Consider the following 21731-nt stretch of genomic DNA (forward strand, 5'->3'; position numbering starts at 1 on the left):
CAGACTGGGCACTTCACAGGGGCATCTCTTCTGAAGGGTTCACATCACAGGCAATATCAATTTAGGCTTATTCTAGAAGAAAATGTCTTGTTCACATAAAATCAGTTGCAGTATATTATAGGGGCGAGGTCAGTATATTGCGATGCATTTCCAGCAGATGGCAGTGAGGAACAGGGCACTTCTAATTCAGACAAAAGCTTCATATGGGCCAATGGCAGTCTTGGGAATAAATAGCAGTAATAAGGGCGCTGCTGCTAACGGTAACAACAGGCAGTATTTATCATATGCTTTTCATGTGTCGGGCATCATGTTAAACACTTGATGGTGAGATCCTCTCACTTCATCTTCATACTATGAGATAGATATTATTATCAACTTTGTGTGTGTGGATGAGGAAATGAGGCACAGAGATTTGTTTTTCTCATGGAACACCAAGTCAGGAGATAGAGAGTCCTGGGCTGGGCAGGGGCATAGTGACACTGACAGAGACCCATGCTCAATCAGGATTTCTGCCCTGCCATTCTAAGCTGTTGCCTCATAGCTACAAAATGAATGCTGAACCTCCAGACATCGTGACTACATGTCAGACAGAAAGGAGAAAGGCTTTCCTCTAAGGAAAACCCAAATCCTTTTAGCAAAGGAACACTGTCCATGGTGGGCTTAGGCACATGGCCCATTGGCTAGAATTCTGACATCAGGCCACCACCAGCTGTGAGGGAGACTGGAAAGCCGAGTGTTCTGTTTTCTATTCTCTGGGAAAGCAGTGACTCTGGAGTTAGACTCTTCAGGTTTGAATTCCAGTACAGACTTTGTGACATTGGCCAAGAAAATTATTTGTGCCTCAGTTTCCTCATCTGTATAATGGGACTAGTCATTGTGACCCTTGAACAATGCAGGGGTTAGGAGCACTGATGCTGAAGCTGAAGCTCCAGTACTCTGACCACTTGATGTGAAGAGCTGACTCATTGGAAAAGACCATGATATGGGAAAGATTGAAGACAAAAGGAGAAGGGGGTGGCAAAGGATGAGATGGCTAAATAACATCACTGACTCAATGGATGTGAATTTGAGCAAACTCCAGGAGACAGTGAAGGACAGGGAAGCCTGGTGTGTTGCAGTCCATGGGGTCTCTTAAGAATCAGACACAACTTAGTGGCTGAACAACAAAGGGGAACTAACCCTTCACACATTTAAAAATTCATGTATAACCTTATAATTGGCTCTCCATATCCATGGTTCTCCATCCGTGGATTCAACCAACAATGGATCATGTAGTACTGTAGTAGTATTTATTGAGGGGAAAAGACCCCACATATAAGTGGACTCATGCAGTTCAAACTCGTATTGTTTAAGGATCAACTTTATATCTACCTAGTTGGATTACTATGAGAATTAATGTTATTATGTACCAACACTTAGAATAGAGACCAACCTAGAGTAAACTCAATGGTTGTTGGCCATTACTTCTGCTATCATTAGTATTATTATAGAGGAGATGCAAGGAAGTGGTTGATCATAGTTGTCAGGTGAGCTAACCAGTTGTCAGGTGGCAAGATAGTCCCAGAAGCTCTAGGGTTCCATCACACCATCACAACAATCCCAGTGGAAAAGGAGCACTTCTATCAATAGCTTCAGCAAAACTCCCAGAATGAATTCCACCGGACCAGTGTGGATCACATGACCATCTCTTACTTATTATTGTAGTCAAGCAGATAGAAGGTAGCAATTGGCTCAGCCTTGATCACATGCCCAGTCTGGCAATGGAGAGCCTACCCCATCGGCACCACACAGCCTGAGCGTGGGGAGAACTGACTTTCCATAGGAAATCTGGAGGCGCTTATAAGATGGAGTTCCTCCATACTGGGCCCTAACTGTCTCCCCACTTACTTTCTCAGCAAACTGGATGAAGATTACTTGTATATAGCGTATGCTGATATCATGGCTAAGGTGAGGCCCTGCCCCCATCTAGGGCAGGTTCCCTTCCCTGCCCACCGCCGCCCAGCTGCAATGCCTGTCCACTGAAAGGGCTGGGACTGGACTGGGGTATCTTTTCTGTTCACCATCATCTCTAACTGATGCCCCATCCCCAGAGCTGCCACCTGGAGGAGGGAGGGGAGAATGGCGAAGCTGAAGAAGAGGAGGTTGAGGTTTCCTTCGAGGTAGGTGTGATCAAGTAGTCCCGGAAGAAAGGGGTAGGGGACCCTGACTCCATCATCCCCCATTCATTCAGCATGTGTTCACAGAGCAATGCTGTGGGCCCAGCCCTGGGCTGGGTGATGTTGGGTACACAGCTGTGACCAAGCCAGTCCACTGGGGAGACAGCTACATCAGGCAGACAATAACAGCATCGAGTATCCATGGTGATGATGAGGGGAGCTAGGCAAAATGGTCCTGGCAGGAAGAAGGAGGCACAAGCAGTGGGGTCAGAGTGGGGGAAGCCAGGGAAGTTCAGGGGGTCATGGGGACCCTGGAGAGACACCTGATCCAGCCTGGGGGGACGGGCTTCAGGGAGGGCTTCTCAGAGGAAGGGATGTCCGCAGAAAAGGATAAAAGAAATGTGCCAGTTGAAGAAAAAGAGGAAAGTGTTCCAGGTAGGGCCACAGCATAAGCAAAGGCCAGACAGTGAGAGAGTAGTAAATGCAGTGAGCCCAACCTTTCATTCATTAAGGTGATCAGCAAGCATTTCCCCGAGTTTCTCAACCTTTTTTGTGTCAGGGTCCCTTTTGGCATCTGGCAGTTCTTTTCTTAGGATCATGTATTTATGTTTAGAAAATATTTGTTTGGCTGCATTGTGTGTTAGTTGTGGCTTGAGGGATCTTTGTTGGGTCATGTGGGGTCTTTCATTGCAATGCATGGACTCTCTAGTTGTGGCTCAGTAGTTGAAGCACTTGAGCCCCAGAGCACATGGGCGTCAGTAGTTGCGACACCCAGGCTCTCCAGTTGTGGCTCAGGCTCAGCTGTGGGCTGTGCGCTTAGTTGCTCCACAGCATGTAGGATCTTAGTTCCCTGATCAGGGACTGAACCCATGTCCCCTGCATTGCTAGGAGGATTCTTAACCACTGGACCACCAGCGAAGTCCCTCAGAATAATGTGTCTAAATGTACAAAATGAATTCATAGCAGAAGAAATAGGTGTATTAAAACAGTTACTAAAATATTATTTTAAAAATTTGTGATACAGTAATATCTGTATCTCTTTATTAATCTACCAAATAACAAGAACTAACAGTGGATCCAGTAGCTACTGTAATTGATAAGTGGTGATGAACATAAGTGACATTTCAAGAATGTCTTCAAAAATAATGTGGTATGCAAACATCTGTGATTCTGATGGGTGACACAACCACAGATTCTGCTAACATTGCCATGATTTATGACCTCATCTGTAATGGAAGGAAATGCTACATTTCAGCCAGAGGCGGGGAAACATAAACATAGACCTTCCCCCGCCATCCGTGTTCACAGATCCCTGGGATTTTATCCATTGACTCCTTGAAGGTGTGTGGGGCCACGTTACAACCACTCCAGGCCCAGCCCTGTGCTCAGTGCAGGAGACCAATCACAGATCTAAATCCCAGGGGACAGAGGAGCTTACAGTCGAAGGAGTGAGCCAGGGGATGTGGCTGGATCAGGAAGAGCAAGGGTGAGGGCAAGGCCGTGAGGGGGAAAGGCTGGGCTGGTGGGCCTGGATTCACTCAGCAATGTGGGCCGGACTCTACTGCAGGAAAAAGAGATGGAGAAGCAGCGTCTCCTGTACCAGCAGGCGCGGCTACACACCCGGGGGGCCGCGGAGATGGTGCTGCAGATGATCAGTGCCTGCAAAGGTGCCCTCCGTGTGCATTTGGCTCCCCCTGAGTACACCATCCTGTCCCAACCCACCCAGCCCCTCGGGACCCAGCAGGCACGCCCTCCCACCCCTTCTGCATGTGGTTTGCCCTCTTGCCTTGCAATTTCCCACTAATTCCTTCAATCCTGATCACCCCTGCCCACACACCCTTGCACACTCCTCTAATCAACCTTGCACACACACCCTTGCACACTCCTCTGCCCAGTTCTCTGACATTCCCCCCGGGGTGGCTGTTTTCTGGTGGGCGGAGAACACTGATTCCAAATTGAGCAGACCACTGTTTGCCCCCCGCCGTGCCCCCCCTGCAACCCGTTCCCCCAAGGAGAGACAGGCGCCATGGTGTCCTCCACCCTGAAGCTGGGCATCTCCATCCTAAATGGGGGCAATGCTGATGTGCAGCAGGTAACGAGTGAAGGGACTTGGGAGGAGGGCTAAGAGGGCTGGGAGGTTCCTGTGTGACTCCCAGGTCCCCCACTCCTCCCACCCTTCTGCAGAAAATGCTGGATTACCTGAAGGACAAGAAGGAAGTTGGCTTCTTCCAGAGTATCCAGGCACTGATGCAAACCTGCAGGTGGGCTCTAGTGCACATATTATTTAAAAAAATAATGTTATCTATTTATCTTTGGCTGTGTTGGGTCTTTGTTGTTGCACAAGTGTTTCTCTAGTTGTGACAAGCAGGGGCTACTCTCTAGTGGCGATGCATGTGTGTCTTACTGTGGTGGCTTCTCTTGTTGCAGAGCACAGGGCTGTAGGGCTTGTGGGCTCCAGTAGTTGGAGCACGTGGCTCAGTAGTTGTTGCACACAGATTTAGTTGCCCCAAGGCATGTGGGACCTTCCTGGATCAGGGATCCAACCCGTGTCTCCTGCACTGGCAGGCAGATTATTAACCACTGGATCACCCCACTGAGCCACCAGGGAAGCCCCCTAGTGCACATCTTTCATAAGCTGAGTCCCCAGTCCTGGTACCACCTCCAGTTCTAGTTCTGTTCTCTTGGTTCCAGGAACAGAGACCCACTCAGGCCAGCTCAGATAACAGGGAGTTTACTGTAAGGAGTCACATGGAACAATAAAGGAGGCAAAATGCCGCAGACTTTAAGAATGAGTCATGTTAAGGATCCAGATAGCTGGAAGGTAGTTGAGACTTCAGGGGCACTCAGGCAGCAGGGACTTGGGGCTCTTTCTGATGACCCCCATTCCTGCGGCTCCTCTGCTGTCTGCTTTCGCTCTCCTCTTGTGGTTGACTGCCTTTCACTGCCTCTCTGAAGCTTTTGCTAATTGATGGTTTCTGTTTCCTTCTGATTTCAGCTTTTATGTATTTCATCCTTGCCCCACCTTACCCCACAGCTGCTACTGCATAGCTTCTATCAACTCTTAGTTTCTGCTTCCTCTCGATTTCAGCTTACTCTCTCTACCACCTTCCCCCATCATGGGGAGGGCTGCCAGGCTCTGGAATAGAGGAGGGCAGAGGCCTCAGCGCATCTTCACCGTCTTTCCTTTCTTTCCCTCAGTGTCCTGGATCTCAATGCCTTCGAGAGACAGAACAAGGCAGAGGGGCTGGGCATGGTGAATGAGGATGGAACTGGTGAGGCCCTTTTGGGCTTCCCTCTCCCTGGGGCATCCCCTTCCTTCAGGTTTTTCTACTCCCTCCCCCAACATTGCCCAGAACTCCCTTCCCCCAAACACCATCCCTCCCCAAGAGCATCCTCAGGTTCCCCCTCCTGCAGTGGTCCCAGTCCTGCCCCGCTCCCATTCCTCCAGAGTTTCCCTCCCCCTGGTCCCAACCCTGGGTGTCCTTCTGTGTTCTCACCTGTCGCCACATGGATCCCACCCTCCACATGCCCCAAGTCTCCAGCCCGGGTTGCTGTTCTCTCATTAATGTCCCTAATCCGAGTTAATTGAGTCTCCTCTTTGCTGTGTTGTGACGTGTCTAACCTTTCTGCCCTGAACCTTGCCTCCTGCCTCTCCATCTCTACCTGTCCATCTCTCTTTCTCTTCCCTCTTCTTTCTTCCATTCTGCTTTCACCCTCTTCTTGTTCTCTTCTTTGCTTTCTTGCTCCTTCTTGCTCTTTCTCTCTATGGGTTGTTTCTCTCTGTATGTCTTCAATCCTGACCATATCAATGTGTGTTTTTTTTTCCTGTCTCTCTGTCTCCTTCTGTCTTTCTTTTTCCTTCTTTTTCTTCTGCTTCTTCCTCCCATCCTGTTGGCTGCCTCAGTCATCAATCGCCAGAACGGTAATTCCCGGAGCCCATTCCTTGCTATGCTGCTGCCACCCCTCCCTTCTAACCCCCAACTGCCCCCCTCCACCTGGTGGCTGAGGATCTGGGACATGCAGAGGAGGGAGGTACCATGCCGGCGGAAAATCTTGAGATCAGGGCTCCAGAGACCAAGAGTCGGGTCCCAGATTAGCCACTGACAACACATGGAACTATGAATAAATCGCTTACTTTATGTAAGCTTGTTTCCCCATGTGTAAAATAGAAGCAAGAGAAGATGGCAAAGATCCTTTTCCAGCTGGATGTTGTTGGACTTCCAGACCCAGATTCGCAGTCCCGAGGTGGGGTGAACCCCACTCCCACATACCAGGCTCTCTGCACCCGCGACCCCAGATTGATCGAGTCTGCTGTTCCCATCCACCAACCGGATTGGTTGCCCCCAAGCATCCACTCTGATTGGTGTGCGTGCCTCCTCTGCACCTGCTCTGGTTGGCCTGAACACTCACTATCTAGCTTTCCCCTCGCTCGTCCCGCCCCTATAGTCTACAGTGATTGACTCCTTTCAGATGCCCACTCTGATTGGTCCATGTTTACACTCCTCCCCCTCTGCTTTTCTTGGATTGGCTGCTTTTAAGACATCTGAGCCAATTGGCTTTCGACTGTATCGCCTGCTCATTTCTCTCCTGCACAGACCCTTTGCGTGAAAGTGACTACAACCCCCATAATCCATTAACCACACCCCCCACCCCGGAGTCCTGGAGCGAGGTTGAGGGAGGTATCAGCAGCCCAAACCTCTTCTAGGTCGACAGACACTCTTGGATGTCACAGAAGTGGTGACATCAAGGAGACACTGATACTGTAGAAAGACGCTTGAGGCCGCAGCTTCATGACTCAGGGCCCCTCAGTCTCCTTCTGCTGATGTCCTGGACTCTGAGGTTGGGACCTCTGGTGTCATGGATTCCCATGGCCCTCATAGTGTCTTTAAAATGGTGGCTGCTGCTCCCTGCACACCTGCCCTTTGTGCATGTGTGTGCAGTGTGCATGGGCCGTGTGCACACTTTCTGGTGTCCTTGCGCATCTGACGTCTTCTGGACCGTGCCTTACCCCCGCTTCCACCCAGGAGAGAAGGTCATGGCAGATGATGAATTCACCCAGGACCTGTTCCGATTCCTGCAGTTGCTCTGCGAGGGTCACAATAATGGTGAGGAGGAAAGGAGGGTGAGATGGAGAGGCGGCCAAGGTCTGGGGTGGGTCTGGAAGGGTTGCCTGAGTTAACCTCCAGTCCCATTCTCCCCTGATCAGTGACGACCTCACCACCCTTCCAGGCCCCACTGTCCTCGACCCCACAGTCCTTCGTTTTTTACTTTCAACCAATGTCAAGCCCTGTCTGCCCACTTGCCTAAATCTCTCTTGAATTTCAGGAATCCAGCCACTTTGTTTCACTTTCACCTCCTCTAACCAGTCCAGTTCCCCCAAAGCAATCTGCCAAAACCCAATTTGGCCAAAAATCAATTTTCACACATGAGCAGTTCGCCACATGCCGTTTTCCCACAGGCATTTTGCAGCAGCTGCCAAAGTTCAGTAAATGCGGTGGATTTCCTTTAACTCTGGGTCTGCAGAGGGAAAAATTGCCTGGCATTTCTAAATGAATCTCTTAGAACCACTTATTAATTTTGCTTATAAAATACTTTGCCAGGAGGAAGTCTCGCATTCTCTTGCCTAGCTTAAACAAGTTTGAGTTTTCACAACTTGTGTTCTGGTTCAGACAATATAACCAGATGAAGGATGACACAGCAAGTTAATGAAATACATCACTGGTGAGAAAATGACACCTCACGTGGCACACGGTGTACAACGTTAAAGGAACAGTTTGAAGTTCTGAACAGCAAACATCCCACCCAATGCAGTTTCCTATGACAAACACGCACAGTCTCGAAGTTGTGGTTATAACACTTAGCAGGTGATAAGAAACCACAGACTGCCCAGAAATTAACTTCATGACAAGAATGGGAGTGATTCTAAACCTAACTTCCATAGAACCTGCACCCCACTTGGCTAGTATTCTTTAAGGTAACTGGTAAACATCTTTAATTTTTACTCTTTTCTTTTCAACAAAGGATAAAGCATGAGCCATTGTTTCCACAGCTAGTTTTCCTTCAAGTTCTGTTACATACCTTAGTGCCAGGTGACTAAGGTTTTCTTTCTTTAACGAAGGTGGAATCAGTCTTTGGGATTTAAAATGAATTTTCGTCCCTGGGTCTGTGACTTTTGGAACTAAGAATGTTCTTTCGGTGAAATTTCTTTCTCCCACCAAATCTGCCATCCAGCCTTCTGCCCAAATTTGTGGATTCGTAAACCAGTCTAGTCGAATAAATGTTTGAAATATCTTTCAAATCTTAGAGGCTTTGCATGTCTTGAGTGTTCCGTGTCATTCAGAGCAGACAAAACCAGGGAGTTGTAGCTAACCATTTAGGCTTATGGTCTGATTTAAATGAACACAGAAAAAGGAATTAGAAAACAAGGTTGGTGGGAAAGCCTATCAATTTGCTTATAAAATCTTGAATGTCTGACTATTACTTTTTGTCTATCACATGAAACCAGGCAAAAGGACATTCAGACTGAAATAGTGATTGTGAAGTGTTTAGAGGGAAGTCAAGTAGAAGTAAAACTTCAGGAGAAAAAAATTCCAAGGGGCTGTTGAAGCCATCCTGGGCAACACACTGCTATAACATCAAAAGGATTTAACTGAAGTTCTATTCATTGCCTTGATAATCTGATGAATTGGTCATTTGGCAAATGGGTCTATAGAAGTTGTTCTCAGACTCAAGTGTGCCTAGGAATCACCTGGAGGCCTTGTTAAAATAGACTTTTGGACCCCATCCCAAGTTTTTTGATTTAGTAGTTCTGGGATGGAGCCCAGGAATTTGCATTTCTGACAGGTTTCTGGGAGATGCCAACTCTGCTAGTCTGGACTGGTGCTTTGAGAATCACTGCTCCAAAGCGCAACTCTTAACCTCAGCACTCTCTTTAAGGCCCCTTAAGAACCGCTGTTGTTGGGACTTCCCTGGTGATTCAGTGGTTAAGACTCTGTGCTTCCAATGCAGGGGGTGCAGGTTTCAGCCCTGGTCTGGGAACTAAGAGTCCACAAGCTGTTGTTTATTGAGCACTTACATACCTGTTATAAATTTAGAACAGATCAGTGTTCTAAATTCATTATATATACTAACACATTAAAATCTCAGGACAGCTCGATAAAGTAGGTCTATTGCGACTACCATGTTACATATGGGAAAACCAAGACAGTCTGCCGCACACAGAGGTCACACAGTGAGGAATTTGAGCAGCCAACGCCTACTCATCTTTCAGGTCATAGCTCAGAGGTCCTCTCCTCCACGAAGCCCTCCCTGACCACCCAACCTGGGTCAGGCAGCTCTTCTGGGTTCCTCCAACCCCCTGACCTTCCTCCATCACAACCGTGATCATCATAATTATTATTCCAGAATTTCTCAACCACACACTAAAGAAGGGAGAATGGTTTAATAAGCACCCAAGTAGCCATCACTCAGCTCAAATTATAAGCTTTCTGCCATAGACCGTTTTTCAAATAGTGGGAACTGACTCACTAGATGGTCCTGAATCAAGTTTATCGCCGAGATTCTCATCTCTAATTGCACATTGGTATGCCTGGGGAGCTTTGCAAGACGCTAACGCCCAGTTTTCACCCCAGATAGTCTAATTTAATTGGTCTGGGATGAGGTATGAGCATTGGGAGTTTTAAAACTCTCCAGGTGTCTCTAATGTGCAATCAAGGTTGGGAGGTTAAGAATATACATTTAGTGCATTGAGATCAGAATTCTTTCTAGTTAACTCAACTAGTACAGGACACAAAATAGCAGAATGCATGGCACATACTGGGGTTCCCAGGTGGTGCTAGTGGTAAAGAACCCGTTTGCAATGCGGGAAACTGGAAGACTCGAGTTTGATCCCTGGGTTGGGAAGATACCCTGGAGGAGGGCATGGCAACCCACTCCACTATTCTTGCCTGGAGAATCCCATGGACAGAGGAGCCTGGCGGGCTACAGTCCATCGGGTCACAAAGAGTCAGACATGACTGAAGTGACAGCAAGCATGCACACATGGCACATAGTAGGGGTATGTGAAGCTACTGGCTCGGTACATGTGTATGTAATGTCAGATTAGACACCCCTCCTGGGCCTCAGTATAAACATGTACTGTATTTCCTGCTGTGGGTTGCAGTTAGAAAACATTGAAAAATTACTACATGACAATAGAAACTTCACAAGGGCAGAGACTTTGTTTTCTTTTATTCCTGTATCCCCAGGGCCTTGAACAGTGCCTGCATATGTGCTAAGTCACTCCTGTCATGCCCAACTCTTTGCAACCCTATGGACTGTAACCTCCCAGACTCCTCTGGCAGTCCATGGGATTCTTCAGGCAAGAATGCTGGAGTAGGTTGCCCTGCCCTCCTTCAGGGGATCTTCCCAACCCAGGGATCGAACTCGAGTCTCCTGTGTTTCCTGCATTACAAGCAGATTCTCTACCACTAGCGCCACCTGGGAAGCCCTGAACAGTGCCTGGCACAGAGTAAATGCTCAGTAAATTTATAGTACTAAAGTATAAGTGACCAATCTTCATCTATCATTAGCATATAGCATGTGCTCAATAAATATATATTGACTAAATGAACAAGTAAATGGCAGATGCTTATCTCCTTTGATTCTCAGTAGGTGTGCAATGAATTTTTTTTTGAGAAATGAATGAATAAATAACCAATCTTCCATCTCTCCAGCACATAGTAGGCATTCAGTAAAAAAAAAACTTGCAAATGGCTAAAGGTTGAATCTCCATTTCCCCGTGCTGTATTATAGATGCTCAGTAAATATTTTGGGGGGAAAATGAATAAATGACCTTCCACTACATCTGGCACACAGTAGGCCCACAATAAATATTTATTACACAAAATGGATAAATGATCCTCCATCTTCCTCTAACACATAGTAGGTACTGATAAAGAGTTATTAGAAATGATTATATGCTTTCTGACATACAATAGGCACTCCATAAATATTTATTGCATAAATGAATAAAGGGCCCACTGTCCATCTCCTCTAGCACATGTCCATCTCCTCAAGCTCAATGAATGAATAACTTTTCGTCTCTCTAGATTTCCAAAATTACCTACGGACACAGACAGGGAATACAACCACTATTAACATCATCATCTGTACTGTGGACTACCTCCTGCGGCTGCAGGTGAGGCTGTGAGGCCGTCCAGGTGTGACCTGGGCCGGGGACTGTTGGGCCATAGCTGGCCCCAGTAGCCGCTCACACTGCGTCTACCCGCCAGGAGTCCATCAGCGACTTCTACTGGTACTACTCCGGCAAGGATGTCATTGAGGAGCAAGGCAAGAGGAACTTTTCCAAGGCAATGTCGGTGGCTAAACAGGTGTTCAACAGCCTCACCGAGTACATCCAGGTAGGGTTCGCTCTCTGGGGGAGGCGGGGCAGTCTCGCATCCCTCGCCCTCCCTGGTGCTCACGTAGAACCTTTGCCACCCAGGGCCCCTGCACTGGGAACCAGCAGAGTCTAGCGCACAGCCGCCTCTGGGACGCCGTGGTGGGATTCCTGCACGTGTTTGCCCACATGATGATGAAGCTCGCTCAGGTTCGGGCCCCTCCGTTCTTCATCCTACTGCCTCCGGACATCCCCTAACTGGCATGTTTACAAGTTTTGCCCCCTCAGTCAGTTTTCCACCCCAGGGTTCCCAGCGGGTTCCGGACGGGTCCCATCTTCCTTCTGGATGGGCTTTCTGTATGACCTCGCCTCCTCCCCTCCACCGCCAATCGGCTGGTTATCCATCTATAGTTCCATTGGTCTGCGTTTGGGCCCCGCCGCCTCCAGCCCAGAACTCTATGGTTGGTTGGTTGTTGTTCACACCAGTCGGATAGATAATCAGCCGATAGACTGTGGAGGGGAGGAGGCGGGGTCATGCAGAAAGTACATCCAGAAGGAAGATGCAACCAGTTTGGAACCCGCCGGGAACCCTGGGGTGGGAAGTTGACTGATGGGGATAGGAAAAGGGTTGGCTTCTAGATCTGGGCCTGAAGCTGAAGCAGTGTTTTGCTTCTTTATTCTGCTTGCGGCAGATGACTCCTATCCAGGGCGTCCATGATGTAAGGTCCCTGTCGAGCCCCGTCTCTAGCATCTTCGTGCTCCCTTTGCCCCACCAGCCCCACCCCTTTGCAGTCTTGTCCATTGTCTCACAAACACCTTATCCGTTTGCTCTGCTTGTCTGGTAAACATATTTCAAGGCTGCCAAATGCACTGCAGGAGGGCTCAGCATCTGAAAGGGCACCATCCAGAACCTAGATCAGTTCAGTTCAGGTCAACGTATTTCAAGGCTGCCAAATGCGCTGCAGGAGGGCTCAGCATCTGAAAGGGCACCATCCAGAACCTACACATCCTACGTAAATACATCGGTGTGTTTATTCCAGTAGTTTTCCAGCAGGTGGCAATATTTTATATTTTATAATTTCCCAACAGGAAGAGTCTTGAGGAAGGGAAGCTTTTTCTAATTTACTCAAAGGCGCCACAGGGGCTGGCAGAAACCCTGTCTAGTGTCATCTGACCTTTTGAAAGAAATTGAGTTTAACTACACAGTTTCTCAGTGTGGGTGAGTTGAAGTCAAGCTGTTGTAATCTTAAAATTCTAGAGAATACTGGTATCTTTGTGGAGATTTCCAAATCTTACAGAATTAATTCATTAGCCATAGCCTAAGTTAAATTGCAAAAGCTAGAAATCCAATGCAAAGTGGTGGCTTACAAAAAAAAAAAGAACTTATCAGCTCACATCACAGATCAGATCCTGGATATGATCTGATCTGTGATGTGAGCTGATAAGTAGAAACGTCTATCTCCTCTCTAGCTTCATTATCAAGCAAGCACTTCCCAGGGCCTGGAAAGAATGGTGTCCTGGGCTTCCGTGAGCCCCTCTAACAGCTTCAGAGGGGAAAGAACCCCTCTTTAGCTCCAAGAAAAGACTTGCCATACTCTTACTGGACTACAGAGTCACATGCCCATTCCTGAACCAATCACCCTGGTCAGGGAAAAGAAAACTCTGATTGGCCAGACCTGGTCCAATACCCACCCCTAGAACCAGGAAGGTGAGTTTAGTCCTATATTCTCTGAGAGCAGGATTGTTGAATCAATTAAGTAGCTGTGTCTTGGGCAGGCACACACCACAGGCACTCACCAGGATCTGAGATCCTGGAATGTTGGAATCTTTGAGTCAGAATGCAGAGCTTTGGAATCATGGGAAAGTGTTAAGACTAGAGGGCTTTTCCCAGGTGGCACTAGTGGTAAAGAACCTGCCTGCCAATGAAAGTAGACATAAGAGATGCGGGTTTGATCCCTGGGTCAGCAAGATCCCCTGGAGAAGACAATGGCAACCCACTCCAGTATTCTTGCCTGGAGAATCCCACGGACAGAGGAGCCTGGCGGCTATGGTCTATAGAGTTGCACAGAGTCAGGCACGACTTAAGCAACTGAAGCAATTTAGCACGCATGCACGCACTTTAGGATTAGAATTAGCAACTTAAAAACTAGCATGGGGTAGCCTTACATCAAGCCTTACAGCTAGCAAGGAGGAGCCTTACATCCCATTTACCTGGTACCCTTACCCTTCTTCCATTTTATTAAGTAGAACCTTATGAAATTACCACTTTGTTGGCGAGACATGCCTGAATATTGGCAATTTTTGTAGTTCAGCCTCATACAAATAGGGACCATGAGGCAGAACTTCGATCATGTTGGAGACTTCTGTGGGCCCTCCACGAGACACTATAACAGGAGAAGCAAAGTGTCCCCACATTCTTCCCAAAAGGCTTACCAGAGAGCCCATAGCTGTGTCCTGCAGCCTTCTTCCTGAACCCAGAGTCTCACTTTTTTCATCACATACTCATTCAACAAACATGGGTCAACCTCCCACCATAGGCCAGGTGCAGTGCTGAACTCTCATCCCTTCCCAGATCTGTGTCAGTGTCCCCGGTATTTGCTCCTGTCTGTCTCTGTCTCTCTTGGTCCCAAGCGTCTGCTCTCAGCCCCATACTCCTCCCAGCCCTCCTTGTCAACCAGCCCTTGCCACTACACATCCCCCCTTGGGCTCACTTTCCCCAAAGTGTCGACCCCACCCCCACAATCTTGTCTGTCTGCCCTTTGCCCTGCTTCCGAGGAACATGTCTGGACTCGGGTCCCCTCGGAGGTAAGATGGGGAAGGAAAATGGTCTTAGGCCCTGCTGGGTGGATGGAAGCAGCTGGAGGTGGGGGAGGCATCTCTGCCAAAAAGAACCCTCACACAGATGGGGTGTGGGGTCCCTAGGACTCAAGCCAGATCGAGCTGTTGAAGGAGCTGCTGGATCTGCAAAAGGACATGGTGGTGATGTTGCTGTCACTACTAGAAGGTAAATGCCCAGTGGCTGCGGGTAAGTGGAGGGCACCAAGGTGCAGACAAGCTCGAGAATGGCCCTCAGACCCAGGAGAGCCTAAGCCTCAACCCCATCTGACGTCATGTCAGGGTCAATGCATTTAAACGGCTGTAATAAGCTCTCCAGACACTTATTGAGCACTTACTATGTGCCAGGTCCTATGTACGTATGGTAATTTATTGATTCCCCAGAGAAATCTTAATCAGGGGGGTGGCCAGGACACTTTTTAAAATGTCTGCCCTGAATCATTATTTATTTGCTGAATGTGTCAGTTAGTTCTTGCTGCCTAACAAATATTCCTAAAATGTAGTGACTTAAAACAACCATAATTTATTAGTAATAAAATAATTTAACTTGCAGACAAAGACTTTTTCTATAGAGGTTCTTAACAGTATCCTCAGTCTTTCATATGGCTGCATATTACCAGTTGTATTGTGATACAGTGATTCATTTAACCACAATCCTATCAATGGACAGTCAGGGTTTGTTTGTTTGTATGTGTTTATTTATTATATATTTATTTTTGGTTGCACTGAGTCTTCATTGCTGCACACAGCTTTCTCTAATTGCAGCGAGTAGGGGCTACTGTTCATTGCAGCGCACGGGCTTCTCATTGTGGTGGCTTCTCTTGTTGCGGAGCAGAGGCTCTAGGCACATGGGCTTCAGTGGTTGCAGCTCGTGGGCTCAGTAGTTGTGGTGTGCAGCTCTGGTGCGTGTGGGTCAGTGGTTGGAGCACACGGGCTCAGTCGTTGCGGCTCCCAGACTCTGGAGTGCGAGCTCAGTAGTCGAGGTGTGCGGCTCTGGTGCATGTGGGTCAGTGGTTGGAGCACACGGGCTCAGTCGTTGCGGCTCCCAGACTCTGGAGTGCAGGCTCAGTAGTTGTGGTGCGCGGGCTTAGTTGCTCCCCGGCATGTGGCGTCCTCCCAGACCAGGGATCAAACCTGTGTCCTCTGCACAGGCAGGTGGACTCCCATCCACTGTGCCCCCAGGGAAGTTCCACATTCAAGGTTTTTAAAAAATATTTTGCTATGACAAACCATTTGGCAATGAATAATCCTCCTACAATGTCTTAAGTTTTTGGTAACTAGTCATTAGCTTTTGAAAAATCAGATTTAGGGACTTCCCTGGTGGTTCAGTGGTTAAGACTCTGTGTCTTCCAGTGCAGGGGGCACAGGTTCGATCCGTGGTCAGGGAACTAGGGTCCCATGGTGCAGTGCATGGTGCAGCAAAAATAAATACATAAATCATAAATATAAATTTAAAAAATCAAATTTAAAAATCAGAAATCCCTTTAAACATTTTGTTTTTGAAAAATTGAAAGACTCAGTGCCCAGGATCTACATTCTCACATGGCAAAAGTCAGCTGAATTGGATTAAATAACAAAATCATATCAATATTCAATCTGATGTTGATGACAGCGCTACGATTAGATAAGAGAATGTCCTCATCGTTTAGAACATATATGTGGAAATGTTTGGGGTAAAATGCCTCATGTCTGCAGCTTACTCCTTAATGATTCAGTGAAAAAAACAGAGGGAGAAGTATTATAAAGCAAACACGGCAAAATGTAAGCCATTGATGTATCTGGAATCCATGAAGTTCCCTTGTACTCTTGGAAACTTCATGCATTAATACATTTGAGACTATATGAAAATTGAAAGGTCCAAAAGGAAGCTGGAGCCAGTTTGGGGAATTTCCTGGTAGTCCAGTGGTTAGGACTTGGCAGTTTCACAGGCATGGCCTGGGTTCAATCCCTGGTCATGGATCCTGCAAGCCATGTAGTGTGGCCAATAAACAAATAAAAGTGAGATTGTGTTTGAAAAGAAGCTGGAGCCAGTTTGCTTTGGGGGGTGGAGCGTGGTGTCCTAGTTTACCAGTCTCCACCTCTCCCTGTTGTCTGCCCTTCAGCCTACTTCAGTCTTCTATGGACCTCCCTGGCCCCTATGGATTTGGGAAAGACTTAGGTGTGTGAGCTCTGAGGTCTCGCCTCTCTAGGTTCAAGTCCGCCGCAGCGCCTCACTGGCTATGGAACCCTGAGTGTGGACTCTCTCTGAGTCTTTTTCTTCATCTGTACAAGTGAACAGGGACACATGTTTCTTACAAAGATGAGGTCACATCAATGTAGCAGTTGCCATGGCATCTGGGACCTGCTGTTAGCTGATGCCGTTGTTATCGTTATTGATGACTCCCCCAGCTATAGGGGGAGGAGGACGAAGACAGGATCAGCCAGGTTCACACCTGATGCTGTTGCAGAGCAGGAAGTGACCCTTTGGGGAGGGGTCAGAGCTGGCCAGGAAGTTCCACCAGCACAGGGCATCCTGGCAGCTCCTGAGCTGGAGAGGGAGGCAGGCCTCATGGGGATCCAGAGAGGAGGTGCTTTGGGGTCACACTGACCGGGGGCTGCCTACAGGGAACGTGGTGAACGGCATGATTGCCCGGCAGATGGTGGACATGCTTGTGGAGTCCTCATCCAACGTGGAGATGATCCTCAAGTTCTTTGACATGTTCCTGAAACTCAAGGACATCGTGGGCTCTGAGGCCTTCCAGGACTATGTCACTGATCCCCGTGGTCTCATCTCCAAGAAGGACTTCCAGAAGGTGGGTACTGGGAGGTGGATGGGTGGGGGTGCTAATGGCCACTTGTGCACCTGCCTGGCTTCCTGCTTTGGTCAAGAGACTCTTCTGGGCACCTCCATTTCTTTATCTGTAAAATGGGAATAAAACCATCCTTGGCGTTTTTTTTTTGGTGTTTTTTTTTTAAATAATTTCATTTATTTAAGAAAATTTTTTAGCTGTGCTGGGTCTTCGTTGCTGCACCAGCTTTTCTCTAGTTCAGGCGAGCAGGAGCTGCTCTCTAGTTGAGGCGTGCGGGCTTCTCATTGCAGTGCCTTCTCTTGTGCAGCACAGGCTCTAGGGTGTGTGGGCTTCAGTAGTTGCGACTCCCCGGCTCTAGAGCACAGGCTCAATAGTTGTGGTGCATGGACTTAGTTGCTCTGTGGCATGTGGGGTCTTCCCAGACCAGGGATTGAACCCATGTCTCCTGCATTAGCAGGCAGATTCTTTACCACTGAGCTAGCAGGGAAGCCCTTGGGCTTTGTTTTTGTTTTGGCTGAGCAGCATGTGGACTATCAGTCCCCTAACCAGGGATTGAACCTTCCCCGCTACATTGGAAGCAGGAAATTTTAACCACTGAACTGCCAGGGAAGTCCTCCTTGGAGTTGTTTTGAAGATGAAATGCATTAATACAAATAAGAACTAGCATTTCTATTATCATTATTAATAGTCATAATTTTATCATTATTATAAATAGAGATCAGTTTTTCAGTTGATAAACATCCATTGGGTTTCTGCTCTGCATTGGGCCCTGTGCTGGTACCATGACCATGGACAGAGCAACGACTGAGACAGACACAGCCCTGCCTTCATGGGGCTTATAGACTAATGGGAGAGGCAGTCACTAATGACCACTGCAGGTCTAAATAATGAGACTGTTAGGAGGGAGATGCAGGAGCCAGCTTTATCCAGGAGTCCACTCACCTGGCTTTGCCATCCTTTCCACCCCAGGTAAGTCACTCATCTGCTCTGAGCCTCAGGCTCCCCATCTGTGAAATGGGGCTAAGATAATAACATTAACTGTTTCAAAGGACTGCTATGAGAGTGGGCAGTGGGCGAACAGTGGATAATGACTGGAACACAGAATACAGGAGATATTGCCTGTTATTATTTCTATTATTACTGCCAGATCTTTTCCATCACTATTTTATCTTTTTCGTTTCAAATAACTTCAGGCTTATGGAGAAGTTGCCAAGAACATTACATAAAATTTCTGCATACTGTTTCACCCAGATTGCCAACATGTTAACTTTTTACGTCGTTTGCTCTGTCATGATTCTCCTTTACCTCTAAATACTTCAGGTAGTGAGAATGAGTTCATTCCCTTACATAACCACAAAACATTTATGCAAATCAGGAAATTAACTTTGACACAATGCCGCTATCTACAGATTTTGTTCAATTTTCACCCTTGAAGGAAGTTTTTCCCTTGTCAAGGATCCAGTCTAGGATCGGAGATTGAATTTAGGCATTGTGTCCCCTTGTTGCTGCTGTTCAGTCACTCAGTCGTGTCTGACTCTTTGCGACCCCATGGACTGCAGCACGCCAGGCCTCCCTGTCCCTCACCATCTCCTGGACTTTGCCCAAGTTCATGTTCATGGCATTGGTGATGCCTGTCTCTTTAGCCCTCTTCAATCCCGAACCCTTCCTTGGTTTGTCTTTGCCTCTTATGAGCTTGGCATTTTTGAAAAATAGAGGCCAGTTGTTTTATAGGATGGCCCTTAGTGTGGGCTTGTCTGAGTTTTCCTTGTGATTCGACTGAGGTTATGGACTTTGACAGGAATATAAGAGGAGCACTGTGTCCTTCTTGGCGTATCATATCAGGAGGTACGTGCTTTTAGTTCTTCACATTTCAGTTTGCATCAGCTCGGCTCACTTGGTGAAGGTGTTTACCAGGGTTTCCACTGTAATGATACTATCGTTTCCCTTGGAACCTTGTGAGGTTGTGCTTTGAGGCTATGTAAATATCCTGTACTCAGGTTGGCATCCGTCAGAAATGCTTGTGTCAAATGATTATTACTCTGGCAGTTGATAAGTGGTAGTTTTTTAATTTTCTGATATCCTTTACCTTTATTGTGTGTGTGTGTTCAGTCATGTCTGACTCTTTGCGACCCCAGGGACCGTAGCCCGCCAGGCTCCTCTGTCCATGGAATTTTACAGGCAAGAGTACTGGAGTGGGCTGCCATATCCTACTCCAGGGGATCTTCCTGACCCAGGGAACCAACCCACATCTCTTGTGTCTCTTGCATTGGCAGGCAGATTCTTAACCACTAGTGCCACCTGGGAATTAGGTACCTTTTAGAAAATTTTTATTGCAATATAGTTGATTTACAGTGTTCTGTTAATTTCCACTGTACTGCAAAGTGATTCAGTTTTACATATATAGTTGGTGATGGACAGGGAGGCCTGGCGTGCTGTGATTCATGGGGTCCCAAAGAGTCAGACACGACTGAGCGACTGATCTGATCTGATCTGATATTAATTATGGAGTATCACAGGATGTTGAATATAGCTCCCTGTGCTATGCAGCAGGACCTTGCTGTTTATCCATTCTACATGTAATAGTTTGTATCTGCTAAATTCACACTCCCAATCCTTCCCTCCCCCGCACCCCCTCATGCAACCACAAGCCTATTCTCTAGGTCTGTGAATCCGTTTCTGTTTGTGTCATATTTTAGATTCCACATATAAGTGATATCGCATGGTATTTGTCTTTCTCTTTATGACTTACTTTGCTTAGCACGATAATCTCTAGGTCCATCCATGTCGCTGCAAAGTCATTATTTCATTAATTTGTATGACTGAGTAGTATTCCATTGTATACATGTGCCGCATCTTCTTTTTATGTCTTTATGGCTGCACTGGGTCTTCACTGCTGCATATGGGCTTTCTCTGTTTGCCAGCGGGGGCTACTCTTTGTTGCCATGTGTGGGCAACACAGTCTCACTGTGGTGCCTTCTCTTGTTGTGGAGCATGGGTTCCAGAGCATGCAGGCTCAGTCGTTGTGGTGCACACGCTTAGTTGCTCCGAGGCACGTGGAATCGCCCCAGATCAGGGATTGAATCCACGTCTCCTGCATTGGCGGGCAGGTGCTTAACCACTGGACCACCAGGGAAGTCCCCGTACCACTGGGATTATCCATTCATCGGCTGATGGACATTCAGGTTGCTTCCATGTCTTGGCTATTGTAAACAGTGCTGCTATGAACATTGGGGTGCGTGTGTCTTTTTGAATTAGTGTTTTGTCTGGGTATATGCCCAGGAGTGGGATTGCTGGATTATATAGTGATTCTATTTTTAGTGTTCTTAAGGAACTTCCATACGGTCCACACCAATTTACATTCCCATCAACAGTGTAAGAAGATTCCCTTTTCTGCACAGATTAAGTACCGTTTTACTGTAAGGAAGAGTTTTTCCTTTCTCCTCCATTTGCTTGTTTGTTTATGCATTTGTTCATTCATTTATATCGGTATAGACCTGTGGCTTCTTATTTTATCCTACGGGTTGTAATTGCTGCTGTTCATCAGCATTTAGAAGGCAATGGCACCCCACTCCAGTACTCTTGCCTGGAAAATCCCATGGACGGAGGAGCCTGGTGGGCTGCAGTCCATGGGGTCGCTAAGAGTCGGACACGACTGAGTGACTTCACTTCCACTTTTCACTTTCATGCATTGGAGAAGGAAATGGCAACCCACTCCAGTGTTCTTGCCTGGAGAATCCCAGGGATGGGGGAGCCTGGTGGGCTGCCATCTATGGGGTCGCACAGAGTCAGACACGACTGAAGTGACTTAGCAGCATCAGCATTTAAATAAGCCAGGGTCACCCAAGTTAAGTATAAAGTGCCCCATGCCTCCCAGTTGTCCTCCGAGAGCCTCCCTCCCTCTCTGTCTCTCCGCTTCTCAGCCACGCCTCCCAAGAGCTGTCTACACTTGCTCACTCCTTTCTCACCTCCCACTCCTTCCCTCATTTGGGGTTTGCTGGCTTCTGTCCCTGTCACTCTCCTGAAACTACACCAACTAAGATCATCAGGGATCTCTCCACCCTACAATCTCTCCTCTGACTCGTCATCTTGACACCATTTGCCACGGTTGGCCACGTCCTCCCCCATCCCTGGCAATGCCTGCTTCCTTGGGTATCTGTGCCACCCACCCCTGGGACCCCTACCTTCCCTGGCAATTCCTCACAGATTCTTTTTTTTTTTAGGATTTTTAAAATGTGTACCATTTTAAAAGTCTTTATTGAATTTGTTACAATATTGCTTCTTTTTTTCTATGTTTTGGGTTTTTGGTCCCAAGACATGTGGGATCTTAGCTCCTCAAATAAGAATTGAACCTTCTCCCCCTGCAATGGAAGATGAAGTCATAACTACATTGCTACCTAAGCTTTAGGGAGAAGGGATAATATGTATCATGTTCTCACTCTGTGCCAGGTCCTATGTGTAAATGAATGGTAATTTACAGCAACCATGAAGTAGTAAGGACTATTTTTTATTCCCATTTTACAGAAGTGGAAACTGAGGCACAGGGAGGTGGAAGTGCTCTGTTTAAGGTCACAC

The 21731-nt window shown here is 47.4% G+C and overlaps 1 protein-coding gene across 5 annotated transcripts in view; it reads left to right on the top strand.

Moving 5' to 3' along the window:
• The window catches only part of RYR1 (ryanodine receptor 1), a 128709-nt gene that overhangs the window by 78958 nt on the left and 28020 nt on the right, over positions 1–21731 (top strand). For 3 of the 5 annotated variants that reach the window (XM_070770967.1, XM_070770968.1, XM_070770969.1), the window contains 13 exons: positions 1896–1947; positions 2091–2159; positions 3724–3823; positions 4169–4248; positions 4341–4417; positions 5355–5428; positions 6061–6078; positions 7181–7261; positions 11246–11334; positions 11429–11557; positions 11641–11745; positions 14458–14539; positions 16975–17162. In XM_070770967.1, coding sequence (XP_070627068.1) covers positions 1896–1947; positions 2091–2159; positions 3724–3823; positions 4169–4248; positions 4341–4417; positions 5355–5428; positions 6061–6078; positions 7181–7261; positions 11246–11334; positions 11429–11557; positions 11641–11745; positions 14458–14539; positions 16975–17162 — 1144 coding nt within the window. The remainder of the gene's footprint in view (positions 1–1895; positions 1948–2090; positions 2160–3723; positions 3824–4168; positions 4249–4340; positions 4418–5354; positions 5429–6060; positions 6079–7180; positions 7262–11245; positions 11335–11428; positions 11558–11640; positions 11746–14457; positions 14540–16974; positions 17163–21731) is intronic. The other 2 variants (XM_070770970.1, XM_070770971.1) reach the window with 1 other exon arrangement.

This window comes from Bos indicus, chromosome 18 (genome assembly GCF_029378745.1).
Source record: "Bos indicus isolate NIAB-ARS_2022 breed Sahiwal x Tharparkar chromosome 18, NIAB-ARS_B.indTharparkar_mat_pri_1.0, whole genome shotgun sequence".
Taxonomy (NCBI): Eukaryota; Metazoa; Chordata; class Mammalia; order Artiodactyla; family Bovidae; genus Bos; species Bos indicus.